General features: G+C 44.0%; 1 protein-coding gene across 7 annotated transcripts in view; it reads left to right on the forward strand.

Annotated features, from left to right (window-relative positions):
* The window catches only part of PRR5L (proline rich 5 like), a 44,526-nt gene extending 33,944 nt beyond the window's left edge, over positions 1-10,582 (forward strand). For all 7 annotated transcript variants that reach the window (XM_056347215.1, XM_056347217.1, XM_056347218.1 and 4 more), the window contains 3 exons: positions 2,176-2,316; positions 3,777-3,903; positions 7,763-10,582. In XM_056347215.1, coding sequence (XP_056203190.1) covers positions 2,176-2,316; positions 3,777-3,903; positions 7,763-8,145 — 651 coding nt within the window. In that variant the 3' untranslated portion in view covers positions 8,146-10,582. The remainder of the gene's footprint in view (positions 1-2,175; positions 2,317-3,776; positions 3,904-7,762) is intronic.
* Positions 10,583-11,290: the final 708 nt, after the last annotated feature.

Raw genomic sequence — 11,290 nt, forward strand, 5'->3', positions numbered from 1 at the left:
GAGTGAGTGGCTGTGTGGTGCTTGGTTGCCAGCTGGGGTTAAGCCCTGGCAGTTGCTCTTTTCCTCTAATCCTATTAAAGTTAACACTTCCTAAGGGAGAAAGGACTTCTGCAAAGACAGACACTAACCTTTCTACTGTGTTTATCTTTATTCTTTCCTTGCTGCAGATGCTTAAAGGTAGGTGCTTGGCAGGTAAAACTTTGCAATTATAATATTGCCTTTTTCTCTCCTCCTGCAGCTAACGCTCAGAGTGACCTAATCTTTTTAAGCAGCAGTTTGTCTGTGCTGCAGCTACCTGTGCACCATTGAAACAGCTGAGCTGTGTGTCATACTGACCGATGCTAATAATTTTGCCACTTAGCAGAAAAATCTACTCCCCTGCTATTAAATGTCTCTAATGAGAAATTGAAAAGAAGTTACTGCAGCTTTTGAAAGTAACTTGGTGGTAGTGGTGAAAGCGTGACTTTGTGACGTTGAGACTCTTTGAAAGCATAACTTCCTTACTGTATTTGTCTTGTCACAATCCCTGAGTCACTCAGCTCATCTAGCTTGTATAACAAAATCTCTTTCACCAAGTCGCAGTTCTTCATATGCTACTTCAGTAGATGGGAAAGTCAGTTTGTTGTTGGTTCCCCATCCTTTGCTGCAAATGCCAGTGATTATTTAGTTGTGCTATTGTGTGATCCCAGCAACTGTCCATTCAGAATGAAAGTCAGCCAGCCAAATGTGTTAAGTGTATGTTACTGAAGGTAGTAACTAGAAGTAACTTCCTATCTCAGCTAAGTTTAAACCCAAGGCTCATAGCTGTTGCAGAACTATGACCTTTATGCAGCCAAGTTGGTTAAATTGCTGTGCAGAGGGAAACTATGTAAACAGGTCACTGGCTTTTGTATAGTTGCAGCTGTTGATGTAACTGATTGGTGTGGAAAAAGAACAGCAAATCTTGTTTTGTTTGGCACAGTAAGATGTTTGCATTTTGAAATGGTGTATGAAGTTAACAGGACTAAAATGCATGATATAAGTAAAAAGGGTGCAGCTGCTGAAATACAGTTCAGAGATATGTACTGGTCTTTACTACACCTCCATGTTTCTAAGCACACAGTGATGGTTTAAAACAGCAAAGTGCTTTTCTTATGGCCAAGTTGCCCTCCAGACTATTGCTTTAATTTGTATTTACATATTGATGATGCTGTTAATTATGGCATTAAAATGAATATGAATTAATGATTAACTGCTGTTAATTCCTTCCAGCTAAATATTTGCCATGTTGAGTGTGTTATAGAGACCATAAAATGGTTCCCAAACAGACTGTGGGGCAGAGATTAACATGCTGGGAAGAACAAGGAAAACTCTTTAGGCTGGAAAGTGCTGGGCAGGTCTGGGAGGAAAGTTTCTGCTGTTAAGCTGCAGTGGAGCAAGAGAAAGTCATGCAGATGTCAAGCACAGCAGAGGGAAAGGCGGTAACACCAGAATGCCAAATGGAGTCCAACTGTGTTTAAATATGCTGAGAAATATTACAACATGCTTACTCGTGGTGTTGATGTAAAAGAAGTAACTGGGAGGACGCAGAGCACCTTGTGGTAGAAATCAGTGCTGTTGCTTTTTGTTAAGTGATGTTTGGTACAAGCAGCGTCACTAGCCTTGATCTAGCCTTATCATCTGTTATGAACCGAACGGTGGATTTCTGTTGTACCATCAAGGTCTAAAGCACAGATGCTGAGGAAAAAGAGGATCCAACACAGACAAGGCTTAGTTAAGGAATAATCTGTACCAGCCTCTTTCCCTACCAAATCTCTGGTTTTTCAGCTCTGAGTGGCAAAAGCACAAGCTGCACTCATCCTGAGTTTTGGCTGTTTGTGACCAAAGTGGATGGCAGTTTGGTTTCATGAATACATAGTCTTTTGGTGAAATACAGACCCGTTTTTGGCTTCACTCCAAACATAGTGGCGCCTCAGATGAGGTTTTACTCATTTCAGAATTTCTGTGGGACAGAGACTGAGAGGGAAGCAACTAAAGCGTACCATAAATCCTAAGCCTGAGCAGCTGTGGGGTGCTTTGCCACAGCAGCAATGGGCGGGATAGACCCTTTCCGTCTGTATGCATACATGTGTTCATGCAATGCTCACACATCCCTTTACCAACTAATGGATTTTGTCTTCTGTGTTTTTGTTTTAGGGTCAGGAATTGACTATCCGCCAGATTGCTCTTCTTGGCTTCAGAGACTTGGTCTTGCTAAAAGTAAAGTTGGAAGAAATTCTTCCTCTGGTCCAGACAAAGCTCCCAGCTTCCATTGTCCAGATGCTGTTAATTCTGCAGGTGGGAAGCCTCTGCTCTTCTTTGTCTGTCTCCACTTGTGTATCTTGACCTTATTGAACTAACATGAACCCTACAAAGGAGAGTGGGGAGGGTAGAGGGTACGATGAAGGGGAAGTGATGTGTGCTGATTTGGGAGCAGTAAATGGAGAAATGAGAGCTGAATTTGAATGTCCTGAGCTTTCCTGGGAACAGGTAAGGATGCTGCCATGAAAGGGCCAGGTTCTGCTCTTTGGTTTGTATTTTTCTTGGTACCTCTCCTCTGCACTTAGGAACAGTCTGAGGATGCTTTTTTTTCACATAAATTTTCATCTCCCAGCTTCTCTGAATGCTTCTTTGTGCTCTAGTTCTCCTGGTTTCTCAGCTTTGCAAATGACAGGGCAAGCCTCCATCAGAGCGGATTGTGGGATTTGAATGAGCTGTGACTGCTGGCTGTCCGATGCCAGCTCCTTGGCCAGCTGGGATGCTGAGCAGTGCCCATGAGAGAAGAAAAAACCTTTGGGCAGCAGGCAAAATGCTAGACTTCTTCCAAAGGCCTCTCTCAAGAGACCTAGATCTTATGTGAGGACTATCCTCTTTATTCAGAACTCAAGCGAATATTTTACAAGCATGCCAAATGCAGCCAAATACACCAGCTGGTTTATCTTTTTATATTGCCCAGCACGACAGTCCTGCAAAATACCATATCACAGGTGGCTGTTTGGGTTCCTCTCACTTTTATTTCTTCTCTAATATACCTTACAATGAGCGGTGAGGAATGAAACTTTCTGAAACTGTGAAGTGGCTAAGCTGGTATTTCTGTATGAGTTCTCGCTGTTCTGATGTTCCTAGCGACCCAGACTGTAATAACAGGAGATAAAGTACTAGCTCAGTTTCCCTGCAATACTTTATTAAAAGAATCTCGAGGGCAAAGAGGGTCTCAGGGTGATGTATTTGAGAAAGAATATCTTATTGAGACTTTGCAGGAAGTTAAGTCTGTGAACGGTTTCTGAAATTACTGTTAAATTGGTTAGTGTTATCTACCATCTTCACAGCTGTAAGCTGAACTACAGAGGATGCTTTTCTTGCAGTCCTGCCTAGGAAAAGAGTAGTGCTTCGCTCAAGTTGTGTTAAGGGTTTTCTACAAAGAGACATTTCCTGGTAGAACTGCCTTGGTATAATTATATCACTGTAGTTACACTGTGCAAACCCTCCATGTGAGTGTACCCTGTATCTTCATATTGCTTGGTCAGGAAAAAGACAGCTTGCTGCTCAATGTCAATAGGGCAGGGCTATGGTGTGAACAAGGAGGCTGACCTGAACAGTGCCTGAACCTCCATTTGGGCTTATCAGCTCTGCTTCTCCAAATGATCAACTGATGTGGTGGGGGTATTCCAATGCAGACAACAGACTCCAAGCTTTACCCAAAAACCTTACTCAAAACTACATAAGGGTAATGTTGACTTTTTATGTTTGAATTTCAGAGTGTCCATGAGCCTACCGGCCCCAGTGAGGGCTACCTACAGCTGGAAGAACTGGTCAAGCAGGTGGTATCACCATACTTGGGTTTGTGTGAGGATCACAGCTTCTCTGGTAGCACCTGCTTGCTTGGTAAGACATGCACATCGTACAGAAGCTCTTGTTGGGGTACACAGCTTGGTTAATGTGAAGCAGTACATATCTGTGCTAGAAAAGGAGACAATGCATGACTCAAAGAAAGAAAACAAAGGCTAAAACACCCTCAAGAAGGTTCTGATTAATATGTTTCTGAATGTAGATTTTTTGTGGCAGACTTTTTATTTTCCATGATGGAGTGAGCTATTACTGCCCCACTACTGCATGCATGCACAGGTGCAAAGTCTCCCCTCTCTCTGGAGGTGGGCTTTTAAAAAAGATTTTGGGACTCTCTGGTCCATGTCTGACATGCTGCTCTCACTCTGGTGAGACACTGCACCTAGTCCTTTGCTGCCTGCTCTCTGTCCCTGCTTGCTAGCCTGCTTTATGGCTCCTGGGTTGCCATGCTTGCTGCTGCATCAGCCAGCCTTTGCAAACAGCAAAAACTGTTGGGTGCTCACTCTGAGGGATTACAGGGGTTTTTGCATGGAATCTTACTTCAGTCTGAGGACTCTGCTTTTGGTTTGGGTTATTTTTTTGTTTCTGTTTTGGTTTTTTTTTTTTTTTAAATAAAATATCTGTGTTTTAACTGTGGATAAACGGGTGTAGGTGAGAGAACTGGCATTCACTTCAGGAAGGGGATGCTTATAGTGGAAAACTTCTCCACACATGATCCAGGAGCTCTGCTTACACATGTGGTGGGCCAGAAGAGCTTCGCTAGCTAAGAAATAGCCGTAGTGATACTGATTTGATAGCCAAGAAGATTTAAATAGAGTGAGTGCGAAAAGCTCCAGCCTCCCTCTGGTTTTATAACCTTTAGCCCTTGCTTTGATGCAAACTGTAGCAATCTGGAGACACACAACCTGTCTTGTATAACACTGTAGCAGCACAGGGGTTGAGATGGTCTTGCAGTAAAAGGACTTACTAAGGCTCAGACAACCCATGCCTGTAACAAACTCAGGGCATGGCTTTAGGCAAAGTATGGCTCGGGTTTTGTCTTTGTGGTTGTTGGGCAATTAAGTATCTTTTATGCAAGTGGACATGGTTATACAGCATTTGTTTGCAGACCTGATCCTGAGGCTGAATCTAGACTACATTCCCCTGTTAAAGTTGAACTTTGACAAATCTGATTGTTTTGCTGTTTATGGACATCTGTATGCTGCTGGGATAGTTTCAAAGGTAGCTGCCTGACCTGTACTGAAGTTTCTAGCCATCCTGGATTTTTGGATTTCTGCCAGCTGAACAAGGCATTAGTGCCATTAAAAAAAGAAAGTTTCACAGAAATAGGCCTTGTAAAATTTATGTGCCTTAAAAGCATTGTATTTACTTTGATTTTAGCTGTCTTTTATTTGTGTGTATTTCCAAGGTGTCCTTTTGCCCTTACTCCACCCTGTGCTGAACAGGAGAAGAGAAAAAACTTGTGTTTGTATTACACAACATTAACAGTAGAGCAGCACTTTTCTGCAAATAGTCTTTCAAAGTGCTGCTGTGGTGGTGGTTTCTTTTCTTTAACTCCCACTTCTAATCACACTTCCTTCTCTTCATCTCTCCCTCTTTCTGTCACCTTTTTGCTTTCTCAGAACCAGTTTCTTCTCTCAGTGGGCAACCTGTAATGGCGATGAAGGCCATAGGTTCTGTGTAGTAGCTTCTTGGAAACTGCGCTTTGGCTTTGGGTACACATACATTCTCAACAGATGCTATGGAGGCCAAACTGCCCTCTAGACTGGAGCCTTCAAGACGAATGAGCGTTGAGAAATGCAACTGAAGGTGTCTGATCACATCTGTGAATACACATAAGGCTTCAGTCTGCAAGACTGATGTATCTTAAACTTGATTTAAAGTGAGAGAGGAGTGCAGCAGGGATAGGTGTGAGAGGGGACAGGACAGCTTGTAGAGGGATTCATAGAGGACAGTGTCCCCACCTGCTTTTCTGTTATCACTCTTCTTGCTTTGACCATGTAAATTAGCTGTAATCTGCATAAGGATGGAGTACTCTGAGGGGATCCAGCTGTCTAAGAAACAATGTTTAAATTGGAGATAGGGAAGAAGATAAAACATTTACCCATTCCCCCCATGTGTTAAACCTAACATCACTGCTGATTTGAGTTTGCTTGTGAAAAATCCCTTAAAAACTCCTCCCAGTTTATGTTCCTGGCCATAACACACCAAAACAGAAATAAAATTTCTGGTTGTACTATGCATGACAACTCCCTTAAGAGACTGTCTTTTGCGGCCAAGAAAGTAAAGGGGGAAAAGTAAAGCAATAAATGAATGTTTGGAGTTTAGCCTAATTTTAACTGATTCTCATGATAAAGAATTTTAATTCCGTTGCACAAAAATAATCTGCAGATATTTTTCCCTCAAAAAAGTCAGGTCCCAATGGCCTCCAACACTACAGATTGCTATGGCTTGAACTGCAGGTGACACCTAAAGAATATATTCACTGTAACCAGCCTCAAAAATTATTTGCACATACTCTTCAGCACAGAACGAACCATTTTGAATGAATGTATTACTGGAAGCAGAGAGGTGAACCGTTGTCATAGTTTGGCTGCTGCCAGTAGTGGAGTTTTGGCTGCCTACCCTTTCCTCCCTGCAACAATATAGAGTTTGTTTTCTGTTTTTCTTCCTGGTGAAAGCTTCCAAAACTCTTTTATAACCTTCACTGACAAGTGCTTTCCTTTGCATTTTGTTACTCTATCTCATACGCTCTGCAGTCTTGGTGGAAGTATTTTTAGATGGTTTAGAGGTCTCTGACTTTAGGAAATGAGACCCTGCACTTCAAGGAAGTTGGTGAGAAACAGAAACACAGGGAATAGTTTTATCAGCTGTCTTGGGGGTAGACTGCATAGAGGTTTAACATCCCATGGTAATCCTGCATGGTGGTGGAAGACAGCAGGGTGAAAAGTAATACTATCTGATTCAGCCTGCTAGGGGAGTGAATTACAGTGAGCCAAGGCACAAACTCGGAATCCTGCTTTTAAAGCTTTCAGTGTCAGAATTGAAATGGTGATTCATGATACGGAGCTGGTGACTGTGCCTTGGGTTTGAGTTTTAAATCAGGCATTTCCCCCCCCTTTTTTTGCCAAGCAGGTTGTAGACCCTGCACTCATCAGTTCTGTGTCACCACTTCCACCTGTGCTGTGCAAGCACTGCCTTTCTCTTCTGTGCCTTTCCCCCTGGGCTGTTGTGGGCTGTTGCTGTGCAGTTAGGAGTTTGCAGTGTCTAGCCCCCAAACCAGACATATTTTAAGTGGAGGAAATGTTCTTTTTATTGCATAATCTTTAAAAAAATACAGTGGGATAATGCTAGCAGAACTGCCTTTCTGTAGGCAGCTGGGGAAGCAGCACAATGTAAGCATCAGGAATTTTATGTTGACACCAGCTAATGGCGTCTCCTGAGAGAAATTTTCCAGAGAAAGGGATGGCAACTCAGGTCCTCACTGAATGTTTCTCTGGGGACCTGTGCCACTTTAGTGTCACTGATTTTAGTGAACCTGCATGTGAGCGCTCCTACTTGGTCCTCACCGCCCCCCCCCGGGTAAGAGAGCAGACCATCAGAATGCTAAAGAAAGTCCCTTTGCTGCACTTGTTACTTTTGGGCTCATTTCTTTCAGGCAGCAACACCATTGCCTTACAGCAGGCTGGGAGGTGTCTCCTTCCCCAGGGAGAGGCAGACCTACTTTATAAACCTCTGTCAGTAGCAGCTAATGAGCACCTGACTGTTCCTTGGTGGTAATGTCATGGGATACTCTGTGGCTGCATGCCGAGTCCTCTTGGTTCCCTGTGGCCAGCCTAGCAGCTTGGGAGATGCTTTGTGCCCTGTTGACCATTCCTGCTTCCTTTTTCTTTTCCAGAGAGACGGTACTCCAGAACCCATGCTAAGACTGGTGTACTCAATTATTCATCTCACATGGTGACGAGCCGGCAACCCAGCGAGATGGCCCTGACCCCGCTGACGGAGCAGGAGGGTGAGGCTTACCTGGAGAAATGTGGTAGCATCCGTCGCCACACTGTTGCCAACGCTCATTCGGATATTCAGCTCCTGGCAATGGCCTCCATGATGCACACGGGAATGGTGATTGAGGAGTCAGACAGTACTGACAAATGCCGCCTCCTGCAGCCCAGTTTTAGCCACAGGCAGTGCTCCAGTGAGCCCAGTATTGCCGATGGACCAGAGGAAGTTGTAGCAGCAGGTAGGCAAGACCCTGCAGAGCTGAACTGCACATCAGTCAGCTAGAAGAAGTCGTGCTGAGGAGAACTGTATGCACAAAACTGGACAAACTGTTCTGTCATCCCTGCTGGGAAAAAAAGAAAAAAAACCTTGAGTTTTGCTCATGTCATTGAAATGGCCTTGAGGGATCTTACATCCCTTTGGAGATCTGTTTTTTGTCTCTCTAGATTTGTTTTTCTTGCCTGTCTGGGATCACTGTTGATGGAGGTACCAGGCTGCTCTTGAGTGAGCACCAAGGGCTGCAAAGGCTTTGCTGTCTACCTTCTGTAAGCTTTCTTTCTCTGCTAGTCCAAACCTTTTGGCCTCAGATTTCCTTCTATTTCTTTGGTATGATACAAATTAGCCTCTTTCTGCTTTTCTTCATTTTCCCCAGCTTTGTGCTGCTTGTTTGCTGTTTGTTCCTGTGGCGGAGCACCCTGTGCTAAATGTTCCCTTTGCTTCTGGTGCTGATGACTGCAGACTGTGTTTTTCTCTTTTAAAGTTGAACTCAGGGATGAAACCATTTGCATCCTGCAGAAAGATCTGCTCAGGTGGCTTGTAAGAGTAAGAGATCATTCACTTTGCCTCCCATAGGCATGGATGAAAAGTTGAAATCCAAACAAATCAGACTTCTGCCCGTGTCCAGACCTCAGGAGAACTGAGTGCATGTAGAGTCCCAGCTGAGTACTTCATAAGTACTGTATTTCGTTCCAGTCATATCTTTGCGGGTGGCAGTGTAAACTTGGGTACAAAGGAGGAGTAGGTGTGTAAACTGAGGGAAAAATATAGTCCTGAACATCCTGGCATTTGGTATCTATTTGGTCTCAAAATTTCAGTGGTGGTCAGGCTACAATGACAGGAGAAATCCAAATGAATTCCTCTGGGAAGGAGATGCTGGGCAGAGTCTGTGCTTGTGCGGGAGACATAAAGGCCCTTCTCAGCACTGGGCCATCATGACTCTAGACCAGGAGGTGACAAACAGGATTTCATCCTTGGGCTGCTCTGATACTTCTTGCACTTGCAGATTTTGTGAGACCAAAGATAACCAGCCGGTGTAGAAAGGAGTCGTGTCTTGGTAGTGTATTTGTGAAGTGCTCCTGACCTCCAGTGGTATCTGACTCAGCACAGTGTTGCTTTTAAGATAAAGCAAGGCTCTCTGCAGTCTTTGTTTTTATTTTGAGGATTAGGAGTGAGTCCAGTTTGCAAGTGTCTGTGTCAGGCAGTACCATCCGCTGTGTCTGCTTTGTAGCATCATTCGGTACTCAAATGCTACTTCTATGAGAACAGAACCAATCTGTTCAAGCAGTCCCCCGGGATACTCTGCTGATGTCTTGCTAAGCAGATTTGAAAGTGTAATTACAGGCTTAGAAGTGAACTGAAATGCTGCCTTAAATGTCAAATCTCATTAAAAATATGGATATAACACCACTGCCACTCAAATCTAGTCCCTGTGGTACTGACTGTAAATAAATCTGTCTTGACAAGGAAACAGAAGGTTAGGATGCGCCTTCGGGATGTTTTTTTTTTTTTTTTGCATGGTATGACATTAACTGCAGAATTTGCCTGCTTCTGTTAGACATTAAACATCTTCTGCTCCACTGGTTGCACCACAAGTACAGCTCTGACCTGTCAGGATTTGGCTGTAGTAGCATGTGCAGCAAAAATAAAGCAGATTATTATTTGGAAACAAAGCATCAGAAATGCCAGTGATGGGCACAAGTCATACTGCCTTTGTAAACAAGGGTGTTGCTTTGTCTCCTGTGGCAAGTGTTGAAGAAGATACTTGAAAGGGTCTGCTCTTTCTTGCAGTCAGCTAAGGTACCCTAGCTATTGGCCTTTGTGGAAATGCCAAGTGTTTTGATCACCAGCTGTTCTTACATGCTGGAGAACAGAGATGTAGTTATGCTGGCTGCTTCCTTCTCAGAGCATGCACAGTCCAGCAGAGGCCAGGAAGATGTGTACTTCAAGCAGTCTTCCCTTCAGATGGATTCTAGGATAAATTGCCCTCCTTTCACAAACTGGACTGACCAAGCCAACTTACTTGTATCCATCTGCCCCAGGGTGGCCACGGATTGTGGCGGAGCTTCAGAATCTCTGTAGTGACAGCCAAACCTAACAGACCATGCTGGTCTTACCTTGGCATGGTCCCTCCCATGTGGGACAGATGATGGCATCCTGCTCAAAAGGGAGGTTTTTGGCCCCTTGCTGTGTTTTAAGGCCTTCTCTTAGTCATAGTGGGGTATGTGGGGAAGTGATCACCCTGCAGCATTTCAGTTCACTGTTACGAATGGTTTTCTTCTTTCTGTTTCTTCTCTAACCCATTTGCCTTCTGTAAATACCCAAACCATTTGGATTAGTGAGCAGCACCCTCTTTTATGGAGGCTGGAATGATTTATTTATTTCCTGACATATTTTTGGGTCATCTCTAGAGCTAATAGGAATACAGTCCTGGTTTTAACTTGAATTTCTTGTTCTACATGTATGTATAATTTGAATTATTTTGATTTTGTGTCTGTTACTTTGCAAAAATTTGCACCGAGCCACTCTGAATCATGCACTTCCCTAGTTGTTTTGGTTTATAGGGAGGATTAAAGCTGGTGGCTTTACTTTATAAACTGAAGTAAAAAAAACTTATTCTGTAAACCGCACTGAGGGTCTGGTCATAAGCACCACTTGTACAGCCATGTGAAATGTACAAGCCTCTGCAAGCCCATACCTTTTACAGGCAGACTGGATGAACCTGGAAGTGGTCAGAAATCTGTGCCCTGCGTCTGTCGTGACAGCAACACAAGGCTGGCACTGAAGGGCTGTGGGGGCAGAGCTGAGTGGCTGCTGTCTGCTGAGGATGCTTTCAGCCTGCTGAGGCTCAGTCCCCTGGAAATGAAGAGCCACATTGTCCCCAGGCAATGAGCCACAGCATGAGAAACACTTGCATTTTGGATACAGGGTTCTGGCCTGGGGTTACATTTCTTCACTGCTCACCATGTCACACAGCTGTGACAGGGGCACAGGGCAGGTTTTTTCTACCCTCATGGTCATCCACTCGAGAGCACCTCCTGGAAGAGCTGTCAGAATGGGAAGAAGAGATTTCTCTCACCACCTCCCAAAGTCTGTGTGTTACCTTCTAACTAGATAATTACCTAGATTGAGCCTCTTCCTATCACACTGAATC

Source organism: Falco biarmicus, chromosome 7, assembly GCF_023638135.1.
Source record: "Falco biarmicus isolate bFalBia1 chromosome 7, bFalBia1.pri, whole genome shotgun sequence".
Classification (NCBI taxonomy): Eukaryota; Metazoa; Chordata; class Aves; order Falconiformes; family Falconidae; genus Falco; species Falco biarmicus.